This window comes from Zootoca vivipara, chromosome 5 (genome assembly GCF_965207765.1).
Source record: "Zootoca vivipara chromosome 5, rZooViv2.hap1.1, whole genome shotgun sequence".
Classification (NCBI taxonomy): domain Eukaryota; kingdom Metazoa; phylum Chordata; class Lepidosauria; order Squamata; family Lacertidae; genus Zootoca; species Zootoca vivipara.
Window position 1 is genome coordinate 12,679,762 of NC_142588.1, and position 18,001 is coordinate 12,697,762.

General features: G+C 42.7%; 1 protein-coding gene across 5 annotated transcripts in view; it reads right to left on the reverse strand.

The window, feature by feature from the left end:
- The window catches only part of NDST2 (N-deacetylase and N-sulfotransferase 2), a 105,219-nt gene that overhangs the window by 26,374 nt on the left and 60,844 nt on the right, over positions 1-18,001 (reverse strand). For 3 of the 5 annotated variants that reach the window (XM_060275053.2, XM_088669473.1, XM_088669474.1), the window contains one exon: positions 1,460-2,867. In XM_060275053.2, the coding sequence (XP_060131036.2) occupies positions 1,460-2,452 (993 nt within the window). In that variant the 5' untranslated portion in view covers positions 2,453-2,867. Of the gene's footprint in view, positions 1-1,459; positions 2,868-7,950; positions 8,077-16,042; positions 16,303-18,001 lie in introns of those variants that run through there. The other 2 variants (XM_088669475.1, XM_060275056.2) reach the window with 2 other exon arrangements.

Consider the following 18,001-nt stretch of genomic DNA (forward strand, 5'->3'; position numbering starts at 1 on the left):
TCATTAACCTTTCCAGCTCTGCACCCACAGAGCCTCTTTTAAATGGATAAATCTGAGCTTTATCTGCTTTGCCTGAAATTTTGTTTCACTGATCTCAAATTATTGCTCCATTTCACTCTACTAAACCTCCAAACAAAATATATTTTAGAATGATCTGGTCTGAGGTTGTGTGTGTGTGTGTGTGTGTGTGTGTGTGTGTGTGTGTGTGTTTTGCAGTCACTTGAGAAACCTTATACTGTGTCTTCCTTCTGGGGCAAATAGAGGGCCGAAGATGTCTGATATAATTGCATCTGTGAAGCTGTGGGTCTGGTCCCTGGCTGGGAATCCAATCTCAGCTAGTTTGCAGAATGGAAGCCATATAAATACAGCACAAAATAAATAAAATGAGTAATGCAAGGAGGGTAAGCAATTTCCAGAAATAAACAGGGGTGTTGCTTGCTCGGCTTTGGGAGGGATTGTCCTGGTGTTTGGGTTTAAGTTCTACTGATAAACACAGGATTATAGATAGGATTTTCAGAGTCTGAAGTATGGTTATAGAGGCATGCCCTGACCATTTTCACAAAGGGACAAGTTATTATGAATTTCTGCCTTTCTTACTGTGTTCCTCTTAGGCCTGCTTCACACAATCATTTTTCCCTACATGGAGATTTAGATTAGGTTAGTATCCAGCAAGTTTGGAAAACTCAGCAATGGCCAGAGGATTGGAGAAGATCAGTCTACATCCCAATCCCAAAGAAGGGCAGTGCCAAAGAATGCTCCAACTACTGCACAATTGCACTCATTTCACACGCTAGCAAGGTTATGCTCAAAATTCTACAAGGCAGGTTTCACTAGTATGTGGACCGAGAACTCCTAGAAGTGCAAGCTGGATTTCGAAGGGGCAGAGGAACCAGAGACCAAATAGCAAACATGCGCTGGATTATGGAGAAAGCTAGAGAGTTCCAGAAAGACATATACTTCTGCTTCATCAACTATGCAAGAGCCTTTGACTGTGTCGACCACAGCAAACTACCGGTATGGCAAGTTCTTAAAGAAATGGGAGTGCTTGATCACCTCATCTGTCTCCTGAGAAATCTCTATGTGGGACAGGAAGCTACAGTTAGAACTGGATATGGAACAACTGACTGGTTCAAAATTGGGAAAGGAGTATGACAAGGTTGTATATTGTCTCCCTGCTTAATTAACTTATATGCAGAATTCATCATGCGAAAGGCTGGACTAGATGAATCCCAAACCGGAATTAAGATTGCCGGAAGAAATATCAACAACCTCAGATATGCAGATGACATAACCTAGATGGCAGAAAGTGAGGAGGAATTAAAGAACCTTTTAATCCATACCGTAATGGCTAGTAGATCTTAACCCCTATTTATATTTCATGACAGTATATGTTCCCCTGCCCCTAATCCAGACCACTGACTGCCATCGGCATGAAAATGCAGAAAATGCCCAACTTTACCTCTACATCCGACACCTTCATGCGTGTGCCCTCTTTGCCCACAAAGATATCATCGATGTCCACAAGGATGTAGCGATCAAGGGTCAGACATAGACGCTTTCCAGTCAGGTAAGCAATAGCGTCAACAAATATCAGCTTGTGAAGCCAGAAGTTGAGGTTATTACCAAAAAGGACCCGCTGGATGCCATCATGCAGACCAAGGTCCTGCACCACGGTAGCATGCAGAGCTCTGTGGGTGGTCAGATGAGGGATTGACTCTGAAGATTTGGTGCTGGCCATCAACACAGGTTCGTAGGTGGTGTGATTTGACTGGAACACTGTCCAGTCATCACCAGGCAGGGGGCCTTGCTCCACTTCATTAGCCTGAGTTACATACAACAGCGGGGCACTGGGATTGATGTGATAATCTCGCAACCCTAGATTGGAATGTAGGAAAAGGGGAAAGCCCTTGAGTTGAGCACTGAGCAAGCTGTTCTCATTTGCTTTGAAGAAGCCAATGATTCCCACTCCATATTCCACACAGTATTTGTCCAAGAGATCCCTGTTCCAGGTATCCAGGTTCACATATTTAAGGATATTCTCATAGATAATAAGAGCATAGCGGCCATGGTCTTTGTCTGTCAGAGTGGGCATGTCTCCCTTTCCAGGGGCGATCTCTGTCCTGTATTTAAACTGGCTAGATTCCAAGATAGCCACAATCTCCTGACCCAGTTGGGAATAGATGCTTTCCACAAAGACAAGCACCACAGGGTCTGTGCGTGAGTTGTCCACTGATTTCATAAGCCTCCAGCTTGCCTGGGGTTGAATAAGAACCCTGTGTTGGTTGCTACAATCGCTGAAGGGCAACGGAGGTGGTTCCTTTATTTTGGGGCTGTTGGTAACGTAGTAAGCCAGGAAGCACATGGAAATCAGGCTGAAAGCAATGAGCAGCAGGATCAATCTGTGGAGCTCCAGCTGTCGCACATGCCTCACTACTTTCCACAGATGAATCATGGTGAGGTGCGTGGCTTATCCCTTACTCAAGCTTGGCACCAACCAAGCTGCCTTCGGTGTCTCCAACGCCACCACCGGAAGAGCCAGTGGCAGCTCACAGAGAAGAAATGTGGGCTGCAGAGAGGGATAAAGCTTAAGCAAGCAGCTACAATACTAGATGCCCAGTGATCTGCCATTTATCTCAAGTGACCATGGCCTTCAAGTCCCATTGCTCCTCTGAGTGCTGCTGCCCTCCTCCTTCGCTTCTCCACTTGCTCAGAAGAGTCCTAGGAAGGTGGTGGGTCATGTGCAGTTCTGAATTCCTTGGCTTCAGATGCAAATTTCAGGCATCAGGGGTAGGGAAAGCATTCGAAACTGAAGAGCTGCCTCAGCTGGCTGACTTGCCCGTCACATGATAGTCACCGTTGACAGCAACCTGCAATTAAGAAAGAAATTACTTGTTAAGGGCAGGCAAACGGATGGGATTTGGGAAGAGGGCAGTAGGACAGTGTGCTTGCGGATTAGAATCACATCATTTTGCTTCTGATATACTCACTAACAAGTGGGATGGGAACTTTGTGGCCTTCAAGATGCTATTGAAATCCAACTCCCATCAGCCCTATTCAGCATGATCAATAGGTCAATGATGGGGGTTGTTGCCCAACAACAACTGGAGGACCACAGACTCCCCATTCCTGCCTGTAACAAAATGTTGCATGCGGGGGCACATCTGTTCAGGGTTCCAGCCAGCCTAGCATACCCTTTTCAGGGGATTTCATTCCATTTCTCCCTCTTTTCCTCTCTCCCTCTCCCATGACATTCTGTGACCACTGAGCATTCTCAGTTCAGACTCAGCTGTTTGGGGACCTCATCCCTGTTAAGGTTCTCCATCCTGAAGTTTCTCCCCCCCTTCTTATTTCTGGTGATTTTCCCTTCATGTGTCTCAGAAGCCTCATTTTGGGTATATAGCCATCATAACTTAGGATATGAAAAGTAAAGTGTCCTTGGCTCATAGTCCATCTCTACCACGAATCTGCAAGATTCAGCAGGTCAGTTATTGGCTCTTGATCTGGTATCACATTTACAGGGCTATGTGATGAGTCAGGCAAGAAAACAGATTAAAAGACTCTTGTCCCAGAGAAGAATTGGATTTCCCAAGCTGTTATTTAGCTACTGCATCTTTAGAATACTTTCTCATTCATGTTACCAACATGTAGATATTGCCTTCCAAAGTCTGCCACTATGAGTAGAGAAAAAAGAACCTATGGAATTTCATCACTCACTCAGCACTTTGCAATATTCAACATTTAAGGAGAAGTGCCAAGTTTGCATAGATTTTTCATTCTGAAAATGCAGGATTTGATTAATCCCACTTGGGCACAGGTAAATGGGTCTTGGGGGGAAACCCACGATAAACCCTTATTACTAGATTGATTTCCCCCTGAAATTGTTAAAATATGTATTGGTAGGAAAGGGTCTCTGTTAGACACAAGGAAAAAGAATAAGAATACAAACATTAAATTTAGGTCTATACTACTTAAAACTGCCCAGTGATTATGGTGCCAAATTTAATATCCCAATTCACAAGGATGTAAAGCACACAAAATGCTAGGTGAGATGAAAGGAAACCTAATAGGACGGGCTCAGGAACACAGGAAAAGAATATTTCAAGTGGCTACAGGCAGAAAAGTAACTTCAAACAAACCAACAACAAAAAAACAAACAAACAACATAGTGCTGCTCTGGAGAGTGGCCCTTAGCAAGAATAAATCCTTTTGCTCTCACATCATGTTTCCCCACCCTAACATGGCAGGGTGCAACATAACCATTTTAAACAGACTTGCAAACAGATTAGAGAGAGGAACCCTCCCAGCAACCAGAAACCCTCCCAGCAACCAGGTCGGGAGCTTTTCCTAAGGGAAGAGAGGTGTTTTTCAGGCCATCTACATACCATACATAAATGACTAGTGTTACATAGAAATTTAATAAATAAGTAATAAAACAGTGGGTGGTGGTGGTGGGGTTATTGTTTTGGTTTGCTACCATGTTATGTATTTTTTTGTTCTAATATTGTAACCACCCTGTGATCCTCAGATGAAGGACGATGGAAGAGGAAGAGGAAGAGGAAGAGGAATAATAATAATAATAATAATAATAATAATAATAATAATAATAATAATTTGTTAAGTATGGGTAGATAGGCAAGCATCTAAACATTTTATAGGCAAGTCAATTCTGTAGACTTACTTTCAAAGCTGATTTTGTTTTATTTTTTTAAGGAGAGGGATTCTTATTACCATCTACCTCAGGGGTCAGCAAACTTTTTCAGCAGGGGGCTGGTCCACTGTCCCTCAGACCTTGTGGGGGCCCCGGACTATATATTTTTTTGGGGGGGGGAATGAACAAATTCCTATGCCTCACAAATAACCCAGAGATGCATTTTAAATAAAAGGAGACATTATACTCATGTAAAAACATGCTGATTTCCGGACCGCCCGTGGGCCGGATTTAGAAGGCGATTGGGCCGCACGCAGCTCCCAGGCCTTAGTTTGGGGACCCCTGATCTACCTCATTTGTTTATCTAAGAGATATGGGTGCCTCGATTATGTGCAATGGAACTTTCCCTCCACAATGAACAAATGCAGCAAGACACCCCGTCACTGTTTGGGATCAGGGGGCAGATGTTCTAGATCAGGGGTTGTCAACCTGGTCCCTACAGCCCACTAGTGGGCGCCTCAGGATTCTAGGTGGGCGGTAGGAAAATTTTACCATCAAGAAAGATGCATTAGTGGGAAGTAGGTATAAAAAGGTTGACTACCCCTGTTCTAGATAAATATAAGCCCAAGCATTTATTCTTTTAGAAATTAAAATATAGCTGCTGTGCATAGCATTTATCTCACCTTAAAAAACCACTAAAAATAACGGTCTTGTACTTGACCAACAGAGAATAAATCTTCAACTAGAAGGACAATAATACACAATTTTTTCACAGAAAATAGTCTAAACCAGTTCAATAATAAACTCCACCATCTCATCATTCTCTTCAGCTTTGAGAGTGTTATGTCCCACTGACAATAATTTAACTCTGAGTTAAGTCTCGCAGGGATGAGTCTTTGTAAAAATAAAAATAGGAGCCAGAAGGCAGCATGGTGTGTGAGCAACAACATAATTGCAACGTTTTGGACCAAAGCTATCAAAGAAATTATGGTGAAGCTGAACTGCACTAAATACTATACAAGACACGGGGTGCTCATGGGAACAAAGTGTGTTTCTTTGCATCTTTCCTCTCAGTAGCAGTCCAGGAGGTGGCAAATGTTATCATCACCCCACCTTTTCTAGTGCTGAATGTTGTGTCTGGTTTACAAAGACTGGCACTGACACTACCTGCTAGTATCTGAATGCAAGGGCTCCCGCACGGCTCCTCGTCCCTTTCCGCAGCATGCAGGGATGGAGTGCCCAAACACTGGCTGAGTGGCATGCAGAAGCAAAGGTCCCTGTGGCACACCGGCGAGAGCCAGGAGAGTGCGCAAAACAAATGCACCATTTGAAGTCTCTGCAAAGCTCTTAACAAGCCTCTGTTTGTTACAAGCATGCAAGCATGAGCACACACACAAATTAAAGGCCTATATCAGATTGCTGCTCAAGAATCTGTCAGCTCTGATCTCTTTAACAAGGCCTCAGTGCCAGAGGGTATGCCAGCTGGCACAAGGTGCATGAAACACTTTTGGAACTGTGTCAGCATGGGCCCGGGGATGGGGGGAGGGAAGCAGAATGACATGGTGAAGGAGAGCACAGTGCCCAGCAACAATCTATATACCTATACAGTAATACCTCGGGTTACGAACGCGATCCGTTCCGAATCGCAGTTCGTAACCCGAATAGTTCGCAAACCGAGCGCGATGGGTGCCGCCATTTTGTGCATGCGCAAATCGCGCGATTTTCGCGCTTTGTGCATGCGCAAATCGCGCGATCACGCGCGCGCGGCTTATGCGCGCGGGGGGCAAAAACACTTCCGGGTTTGCGCAGTTCGTAACCTGAACTGTTCGCAAACCGAGGTGGTCGTAACCCGAGGTACGACTGTACTGCTAAACCCAGACAAGTTTCCCCTGCAAAGGATTACAGAACAGACAGCAAGCAGCTTGCTCGTAAAACAAAAGAAGTGACATTGCTCCATCTCACATAATTAAATCTACAGATGACCAGATACAGTATTTCATGTTGTCTATGGAGAAAATTGGCATCTCCGAGCAGTAGGGTGGCCAGAACGGCTTGAGCTCCAGTGGTACAAAGCAGGAAGTCTTAATGACAGTGGCAAGGACTGCAAATTGAGAAGGTGGAGTGTGTGTTATGGCCAGTTTTTGGAAGTGGGTTCTTCCTCTTCATCCATGAACCTCTCTGAGTGGCCTTGAGCGATTCATTACTGCAAGTCCATGTTGGCTGTTGTGAGCCACTTCAAGAAAACGCAGGGAGAAAATGTAATAAGCAAGCAATACTATCAGGTATGATCGGTAATCTCTGTTGTGTTAAGACTGCAGCTTCTGCCAGAAACCTCCCTCCCCCCAAGATATACTGTTTATAAATGCTTCCACTATCATACTGGGTAGTCATGGAAAAGGCACTTCAGTGCACTGCGTAAGCAGCCTCCTGCACCCGTGTATTCAAAAGCTGGTGGCCTCCCAGAAGCAAAAAGGGACTTCCAGAGCTTGGAAAGTAAGACTCCTGCAGAACTTCTTGTCCCTTTCCACAGCAAGCAAGAATGGAATTGGGTAAAACAGGCATCAATGTATACAAAAATGCTTAATGTACATAATTTAACCAGGCAGCAGTATCTGACACTGTGAGGGAAGCAAAGGAACTGTTTTTATGGCAGCCGGGGCAGGTTTAAGCTATATATTTATTCCTCTGACTCCTTTTTAGTAACACATCATTAAGCACTGCTCCCATAAAAACAAAGGCTTCTTTGAAATCTTTGCAGCAACTCATCTTCCTCCTCCTCCCTGGCTGTGTCATTATTAGAATTTACAATATGGGTGGCAATGGAGATAGTTTATGACCATGAAAATTCATAAGCTGCCTTTATTTGTAAAATGAACTCTAGGCAACTTGTGAACCAGATATAAAACAAAGTCAAGAGAGCATTGCCATTACAAAGCCACACTATAAGGAAGTGGTAACAAAACCAAATGAGAGGTAACCAAAACAAACCTTTATAGAAACAACCCAACCTCAATCAGTACCAAAAGCCTTATAGAAGAGCATGACTTCTCTAGAGTCAATTTACTCCAAATTAGGTACAATTAAAAAGCAGAAGAGAAGGACTAGAAATGCACGTCTTAGCCCTTGGTGAACCTTAGTTGATATGAGGGAGCTGACATGTCCCCACTCTCAACTACTGGTAGTCGTAGTTGTAGTCATAGTCGTAATAATAATAATAATAATAATAATAATAATAATAATAATAATAATAATAATAATAATGGAGCCCAATCAGGGCTGAGCCTATGTCAAGCACAACATACCAATAATAATGTCTTGCTGCTGAAAAGGGTTCTATGGAGAATATCTTTGTCTGAAGGGAAGGCTTTTTGCATACATTCTGCATGGTGGGAAAGTTTCCAGTTGGCTGGCAGCCCTGAAAAGGGGAGCTATAAAATGAGAAAGGGTGAGAGAAGCATTACTTTTCTGTAGACAGATGAACATCTCCACTCAATTTGCAGTGGCATACTGTAAAAGTATACCCCCTACTAGGCCTGAAGAAAGCACTGTTGTCTGAAACTCAGTCTGCATTTATTTTATTTGGGCAGCAAACATTGTATTATGGAGAGAAGTACGGTAACTAGTGTCATGTCTTCCAAGGCTACTTGGTTTAGATCTTGACAGGCGTGTATTCTCCAGGAGGATCATTCTGAAGTCTAAAGATAGCATGGAAGTTCTGCTCCTTTCCAGTATTATGTGTGTTGTTTGCAATAAATCAATGGATTCAACATTCTGTCTGTAACCTGGTACAAATACAACACCCCAATTGCCTAACCAAGGTGAAGAAACAAAAGCAGGCTACGCATTCGTGTACTCCCCCCATCCTCTTTTCTGCAGAAATTTACCCCTCCCTTCCATGGTTTGCTTCAATCATGATGTTGCTTTATATCTATATCAGTGTCGCTGTTTACATTGGTTTACACTGTAAAAAGGTAAGGGTAAAGGACCCCTGACAGTTAAGTCCAGTCGCAAACGACTCTGGGGTTGTGGCACTCATCTCACTTTACTGGCTGAGGGAGCCGGCGTTCGTCTGCAGACAGTTTTTCTGGGTCATGTGGCCAGCATGACTAAGCCGGAGTGGTACCTATTTATCTACTTGCACTTTTATGTGCTTTTGAACTGCTAGGTTGGAAGGAGTTGGGACCGAGCAACGGGAGCTCACCCCGTCGCGGGGATTCGAACCGCCGACCTTCCGATCGGCAAGCCCTAGGCTCTGTGGTTTAGACCACAGGGCCACCCCCATTCCCATCACTGTAAACCATGGCCAACTCAAATTAGATGCCTTAGTTCTGGTTATGGATAGTGGTGGAAACCTAACAAGTGTAAAAGCCATGGTCACAACTGATGCGGACTTGACACCACACTCCGATTAAATCGAACCATGGAAGGTAGAAATTTTGTGGTTCCTTCCCAGTGCAAAGGGTTACTAGGAGAAACCAATCTTACGTCCACATAGGACTTTTGTGTGGTTACACAAGTAAAAAGCTCTACTACCCTTCAAAGGCACATGGTGGAATACAAAAATAGTACAGTGGTACCTCAGTTTAAGAACAGTCCACTTTAAGAACGATTCAGTTTACAAACTCCGCAAAACCAAAAATAGTGTCCCGGTTTGAGAACTTTACCTTGGTCTAAGAACAGACTCTGAATGGTGGAAGGGCACTGGCGGCGGGAGGCCTCATTAGGGAAAGTGCGCCTTGGTTTAAGAATGGTTGTGGTTTAAAAACAGACTTCCGGAACAGATTTAAGTTTGTAAACCAAGGTACCACTGTAATGTGTTTGCATCCTGGCAGCAGAAGAAAAAAATCCCATCGTTTTGAATCTTCAAGAGCTCTATAAAAGAAGTGTCTCTATCCATCTACATATAGAATTACGTAGACAAACCTAACATTTAAGGCACATACACATTCTAATTGGAGTTGCTCACTGTCTGCCTAATAAACCGCAGACAGAATTAGTAAAATCTGAGATTTGTATCCTTCCTTCTAAAATATCAATCGTTGTTTCCTTTTAGAAACCATATTCTTCAGCATTCAGCAATTTTGGAGTCCACCTTAACTGACTGGAAGCAGCACAAGCAGGCAGAGTGCCAACTGCAGACGTTAGACTGAGAAAAGAGACCTCATGTCCTGACAATCAAAGTGCACAGAAAGGTCACTGCTCTAATTCGAGTGATGCAACACAGCTCTTCAAGGTCTAGTCATCCACAGTGGTAGGGACCTAAATGAACTAGGCATCTGCTTCAGACACGAGAACTTGAATCACCCAAGAGGACAAATATATGGATGCTTCTTAAAAGACACTATTAGGGATATGCAGTGGGTTGGTGGAATTCTATACCACTTTAAAATCAAAATCTTGTATTCAAAAGATCATATTTAAATTGATAGTGCAGGGGCTGCAACAAAATGCTGCAGCGTGGAATCTTCCTATTCAGGTTTCCAACCACTTCATTCCATTCTATCCCTACTCCTGCTATCAGTCAGCATTCCACAGTCACTGAGCATGCTCAGTCCTCATTTGGCTGCTTTGGATTTTTCTTCCTCAATAGTATTTATGCTCTAAATGTTGCTTCTCCCAAGCCTGCTGACACCTCCCTCATCAGGAAGGTGCCATTTTGACACTCATTTCTCAACCTTAGAAACAGAGATAATTATGATTAAATTTGACAAACCCTTTATTTGGGCATAATTTAAAAAAATTAAATTTAGAACAAAACTAAAACCATACAAAATAGACAATCATGGCAAAGACTCGTTTATCTAGCAGAGAAATTCTGTCGGAACAAATTGTCAAGTACAGATAGTGGGCACCTGTTGTATCTCAACAGGAATGCTATTGCACAGAACAGGGGCAGTCATGCTGAAAGCCCTGCTCCATAATCTTTGGAACTTGCAGAAGAAACTTTCCCAAAGACTACAGCAACGAGTAATCTGGTCCTGGGCTTTATACGTTAGTACCAACATCCAGAACGTGATCCAGTAGCATATTGACAACCAGTGTGAATCCTTAAAGCAGGCTGTTGTACGTTGACAGTAGTTTGCCTCTACAAGCAACCTAGCTTTCATTTTCTGCACCAGCCGCAGCCTCTCCAAGGGTTACTAATGCATGCACAACTGTGGTCAAGCTATACCAATCCAGGAATAGCTGTTTTACTAACCAAACTGAATATGAGCAGTCATAATTTCTGAATTACTTCCAGGTAAGCATTCCTATGCAGCCATCCACAGGCTGCCCCAAGGGAGTCATCACATGCTTAAGGAGAAACGTGCCAGTAATTAAAATATTTGCTCTGGTCAGAGAGACACAACAGCAAAAGGAGCTAGAAGCTAATATCAGATTTGTCCCTTTCCTTAATAGAGGTAAAGTGAAGCAAAAAATAGCTGGTAAGTTGTATTCGCAAGGGAGACAAGGAAGGAGAGGTTTTTATTGCTATTTATTTACTGGCTGTGTTCGCATATCACACCAATCCATACCTAATGTTTAACTATGGTTTAATGTAAATGTGTGACCTGCTTCACTCCCTCCCCACTTTTGGCCAAGTTGCACTGGGAGCAACAAACCACAAGTTTTAGCTTGCAACATCTGAACCTGGGCTTATGGTTTGTCTTCCCCACACAAACCACAAGTGGTTAACAAACCTTGGATATTGCTTCTGGTTCGTTTAGAGAGGTGAGGCAGAACAAACAGAAGTCCAGGTTTGGTCAACACGACTAAACAAAGCTTGTGGCTTTTTCATCCTGCTGCAGCCAGGAATGGGGGAGGAATAAAGCAGCCTGTGCTACCAAGCTACGTGTTCGCATTAAACATTAACTAGGGTTTGACGTGAGGTGTGAGCCAAACCACCTTTTTAGCCACAGCAGCTCCCCAGAGATTTGCAATGAACACAAATTTCAGCATGTCACAAACAAACCAATAAAGCATACCTGTTGGAACAGAAAAAAGTAGTAATAGGTGTGTGAGATGCTGCACCTGTCCCTACAGATATTTCATCAATTGCCTTGCCCCTGTGTCTCTCCACTGCCCTGAACTGCCTTCAGCTGCTACACAGTTCTTTTAAAAATGCCGTAACAGCCGAAAGAAGTGGCAGCTTGACCTGTGGAGGTAACTGTGGCTGCTCCTTAGAGCCTCTCAATTTAAAGGCTGCATTTGTTGAGGCTCAAGAAGCAAGTGTCCTGGGAGGGTAGAAGGCAACAGAATTATCTGAAATGCATGCAACAGGATTCCAGCAGTTTAAAAGGTCTGAAGGAGAAGGCCAATGCATGTTCTCCTCAGACAGCAGGCTAGTGAATCCATAGAGCCATTGTACCTGAGTGATAACTTCCAAAATGAAATAAACTTGCTGTTCTGGCAGGTATACTTCGTTCAGGCAAATATAGAATCTGAGCACTTAAAAATGTGTCCAGTATGTAGTATTAATTTCTGTAGGTACAATGGACTTGGGTATGAGGGGGGGGGGGAGAGAGAGATTAGGAAATGAGAGGTTCTGTTAGTTGCAAGCCAGATCTGAAAATTGTGTCTCTCTTTCCCAGGGCTGGATAGCTCCTTTGCTCCTTTCTCTTCACCACTTCTTCTTCTCCTAACCATTTCTCACTGAAGGCAGCAGGTGTAGCGGGAGAGATATTAGCTTTACAAATAGACAAGCATCTCTCAGCAAGACCCCTGCTCAAATAAAATCTGTTACCTTCAGAGTTGAGCATTTTGTAATGGAAAACAAAGGATCGTTAGACACCCACCCTGAATTTCTTAGGAGAGCCCTGGGGAGTGGTCCAGGAGCAAAGTAATACAATGGTAAGCAACAGCATTTGAAGGAAGAAGGAGCCAAGCACATTCACATGTGTGCAAAATTGCTTCCCCCCCGGGTTCAAGAACCAAATGCCCCCATCTAGCATTATATATAGGAATGTTCTTGTACTACTTCCAGCATTTCAATCTTTATTCAACCTTCCAACCCAGCCTGACTCGCATGACAGCATCATTTTAAAGATACCTCTTCAATGCTGGAATGCGTCTTGGCTCCAGCTCTTCACCTGAGAGCACCTGTCAAGTTCTGAAAGAATGTATGCCTTTCATCTTAAAGACTCGAGCCACAGTGGAAAGGAAGAGACATTCCTCAATATTATGAGAAGGCATGCATATCCCCTGCCTTCACTTTTCTCAACTGCACTGTGCTATCAGTTTGATAAATTGATCTGTAATTCAATACTGAAGAAACCTTCCAATGCAATGTTTCAATTTCAGTTCTTTCTCCACTGGAGGGGTGGGCAAATTATGAATAATTGTGCACCTTTCCTGCATAACTTTGTAAGGGTAATACTGTGACCTCTTTTTCACTCGCTCTTAAAGAACACTATAGAACATGGGTAGGTAAACTAAGGCCCGGGGGCCAGATCTGGCCCAATCACCTTCTAAATCCGGCCCGAGGACAGTCTGGGAATCAGGGTGTTTTTACATGAGTAGAATGTGTCCTTTTATTTAAAATGCATCTCTGGGTTATTTGTAGGGCATAGGAATTCGTTCTCCCCCACCCCATATAGTCCGGCCCCCCACAAGGTCTGAGGGACAGTGGACTGGCCCCCTGCTGAAAAGGTTTGCTGAACCCTGCTATAGAATCAACCTCATCCTTACATACCCATATTCAGAAATTAAGTGTTCTTGTATTTGCAGCGATAGAGAATCCTGAGTTCTGATATGATAAAATCTAGAAGGGGAGCTTCTGGAATTGTATCATTAATGAGAACAAGTCCTATTCAACAGAGTTCTTCACTAACCTACCGGTACAGTACTTGTAAACAGACAATGAGGCTGTGACAGCAGCTGAAAGAGAAAGAGGTTGAATACTGGTATCACATGGCTGCTTGCATGGAACTCAAACCCAAATAATTATGTTTTGCACTCATTTATATTAAAGCTGGTGATTTTTAAAGCTATGACTCCTGGGTCCTAAAACATGGTCTGCTATTCCAACCACTTTTTTTTTTTTGCAATGACACTTCTTGCTCAGATTATTGGTAACAATGTAGGGATTAGTAGGAGCCAGTATGGATTTGCAAAAATAAACCCTGCTGGTCTAATCTTATCTCTCTCTCTATTTGTCATCAGTTTACTTTCTTAACGGATTATGGGAATTCTGTGGACATAATTTATCTTTATTACAGTAATGCATTTGACAAAGTCCCCCATAACATTTTGGTTAGCAAACAGGTTAAAAATGTGATAAGGATTTCCTTGTAAACAATTCCTTTTAGACGATTGTTCTCCCACTTCCACTAACTCATCAGGTCAACTGGCCAGTAGAAAGAAAGGGATGAAAATTGGTTCAAGGGGGCTCTAGTATGAATTCCAGAGCTGTTTTCCCTACTCTCCACAATGGCAACGGGAGCAGAAGCACAGTACCTGAGTGCTATCAGTTTTGCAAGCTTATCAACAATAAGTTCAGTGGCTGAGAGGTCAGTTTTGCAAACAAACTACTTCCTATCACTAACAAGATGACAGCTGCAATACAGCACTGTTGCATCATCCTTCCCCTCTATCTATGACCTTATAAAAGATTTTGTTGAAAAAACAAACAAAACAAAACAAAACCAGGCCACTTTCATTTTGATCCACTGCTTGACTGGGTTTGAAGAATGAACACTTGTATTAACCACTGGCAAATTGTGGATTCTTGCCAATGTGGAGTGTGGCAAACTTTACAGAACCCTAATTTTTTCATACTTATTTTATGTAGCAGGATTCTATTGGTTAATTTAAATCATGAGAGAGCCACTGAACACGTATTCAGTGTTCACATGTTCAGCTAAAACAATTGACAATCCAGGGGAAGTAGACTCTCAGAAGTCATGGAACAGGTACCACAAATTCCCAAAGCAGGTAACAATCTCAGCCTTTCCCATTTTCTTTTAAAGCTCTTTAACAATTTTCAGCGAATTTGAGCTGAAAATGTAAGCATATGCATTCTCCCCACAATGAACTGTAGGAACATGAGCTGATTTTTACATTGCAGCTGTAAACCACCATGAGTATTTTAAACAAAAAGATGGAGTATTTTTAAACAGAAAAGTGGGCATAGAACTATTTCGATAAAAGTCTTACCAGAAAATCAAAAGCAACAATAATAAAAACATTCCAGAGAGCCGATAAGAAAAAGCAATGACGGATTTATCCACACTTACCTTTCCAACACTTTCCCCAGGCGCTTTAAAGCTCCATGTCCAAATCCCCCCTCCCCATTTTTGCTCAAACTTTCCCCACAAAAACCCACTCTTTAAGGATCAATTGGAGCAAATGGCAATCCATTTAAAACTTGAATTGACATTGCTCCGATTGAACACTAAATAGCAGGTTTTCGCAGGGAAAGCTCTGGGGCAAAAATAAAAATAAAAATAAAGTATGCTCTGACACAGAGTTCTTAACCGCAGACCTGTGTCTGGGAAGTGTGTGGCAAAAGGTAAGTGCAGACAAGCCCTAAAAGACTCTTCATGGCCCCTGATTTTAGTAAAAGATATCTCTGAAATCCACAAAATGGATCTGAAGTGTTCAAAACCAAGAAGGGATTTTCTTTTGCCAAACAGGCAGATCATCACATTTAAATGTAAAATACCTCAAATACCTTACCTTGCAAGTTGGAAACCCAAGCATTTTCTCTATCTATTGCGCCCATTATGTGGTTTACAATATCTGCTTCTGTCAGCTAAAACAAACTATTTAGGTCCCAAAGGGAAGGGAAGGGAGCACTTGCTAGCTCTACATGACCAGTGCTTCAAGTGAAATACCCCTCCCTTCATTCTTTCATTGACCACACAGTTGCTAAATTGCCTAGCAGTCATTAAATGCCATTGCTGTTTTTGAAAACACAGTTCCTTAAATCGTATACAGAGGTATGTTGTTACTCCTCTGCCATTTATTTGAGATGGAGACTGCATGTGTATACAACGACTTACACCTCCAGTAAAACACAGCAAGGTCTACATAGATTTAAAGGACATGAAAGGAAGGATCCTGTCCTTTGCCCGGAACAACTCTGGAAAGTCTTCACATTACTCACTGAAATTCCAGAAATAGTAGGAACTGTGGTACTGCCCAAAGAGAGGCTGGGCATAGCAGAATTCCACACTTAGCATCACGACAGCTAACTAACTCACATTTCTCTTCTGACTAAGGATTTGCAGATCCATTCCAGTCCTTATCAAATCAGTTTACACACACCAAACATTTGACCACGGCAAGGCTTTGAACTCCATTCGCTGAGCACCCAAAAAGAACCTGGCAGCAAATCAAAAGCATTTCTTGTATAGAAAAAACTAAACAAGCGTTCCGCTGATTCACACACAGAACAGATGAAGCAAATCCTACCTTATCCCTTGCAAAAGAGCACATTGTAGTAGTGCTGCACGGTTTGGGGGAAGGCAACACCCCCGACTTTCCCTTTTGTTTCCATGGCGAGAGAATTAAAAAAAGAACGCTATAACACACTGCCAAGCAGAATAACAACTCAAAAAGCCACATCAATAAGGTGAGGAGGAAGGGAGGGAAGGAGAAGAAAAGGAGGGGGCTAATGGAGGCCACACAGACAGACAACAGCACCTGACACTACACTGTGGTATGCACTGATAAGTTGCCTGGAGAGGTTGGCTTTTTCAAGCTGTCACATGCTCACAGTTGCTTAAAGACATGAAAATGACAAAGTAAGAAGAGTTCCCTGGTAGATTTATTCACCAAAGGAAAATAAGTCTCTTTGGCATGGCTGTATCTCCAGGCAATATCCAGTTTAGTTGATAGAGGCTCTAAAATCAAGGAAATACCTCTGCTAAGAGATAAATTGTTTTTAGAAAATAATAATAATAATAATAATAATAATAATAATAATAATAATAATATAGCCCCAAAGAATCATGAAGATAGGCATTTCCTATTTCCACTACAGATATGTTTTGCTTTTAACAGCTAATTATACTTTGTCTTCTGAATAAATTATGCAAAAGCCGTTCTCCATTACTTAACAAAAAACTAAACAGAACAAAATGGAGAGCCGGGAGTGGCATATTAAAATGGAAAATGACAGTTTTCATGTTGAAAGATTAACTGTTCTGATAGAAACATTGCTTGTAAAAAAACAAACAAGAAGACTCAAAAGAACAGCAACCGTATGTATTTACACAACCTGAAATGCTTTTGTGGTCAACCACTAGCAACTATATAAAAGTCAGAATACATAATGAGACAGAGCAAAATGGAAATATTCAGTATAGGTTTGATTTATGAGCACTATCAAGAAGAGAACACACATTTTACTAAAGCTCCATGTGAGAGCACAGCGCCCAAAAGCTTGAGAGATCATGGCCAGATACGGATCTCATGCGAGATCGCCACACCCCAAAACACACGCGTGGGTCACATGACTTGCACAGGAGTACAGCCTGGAAGACATGCATCCTGGTTTTTGCACTATTTGAGACGATGGTGGCACCATTCATATAACAAAAATTACTATAGAGATATCAACATTTTTGAAAGTAGGGAGGGTCCATGGCTTGGCTTTTGAAAAACAGGGGGTCCACAGTACTTAGTTAATTGGGAACCACTGATTTAGGACATTCTCTCTCTCTCTGAAACACACACCAATTCTTCTCCTTCCTTATATTTTGCTCCCTCCCTTTCAATCCAGACAAGTAGGAAAAAACATTGGTGAGTAATTCTTCTCCCCTGGGAGGAAGCTTCCAGCTTATTCTGGACAGGGTTACAGTATAGGGATACTGTCATATCTAGAGTTGTCTTTGGTGTCCCAAGAGGCTTCTGCTATCATGAAGTTCCTCTCAGCAGCTGTGTTGGATTTGTCAGTTACAGCCCTTCCGAGACAAGGAATAGCTTGGCCACAATCATCCATTCCCTGGTTACACCCAGTTTGGATTAGTATCATGCACTGTTAGCTTCCCAAAGGTATATGATTGGCCACTGCTGGAAGCAGAGTCCTGGGACAGATGGATCTTGGTGTCATAGCTCTGGAATCCAGCAATGACCAATACACAGGCTAAGGAGCCAGACTGGGTTCCTGGCTCTGATGCTAGTGTTGAGGGGGTCACTGAAGTAGAGGCTGACAGGTACCGATAGCAGCCATGGAACTAGATGTCACAGCACCAGGGACCAGGATACTACAGCTAGGTTCTTCATGGGTACCTTCCCCTGGTGAATTGTGCACCTTCCATACTAACTTGCCAGTCCAACAGGGCACAGAGTTAACCAGGCAGAGGAAGTGCCTATCTTCAGACCAGAGACTTGACTCTAGTCCTCCTTTGTGCTACAACAACTGACTTG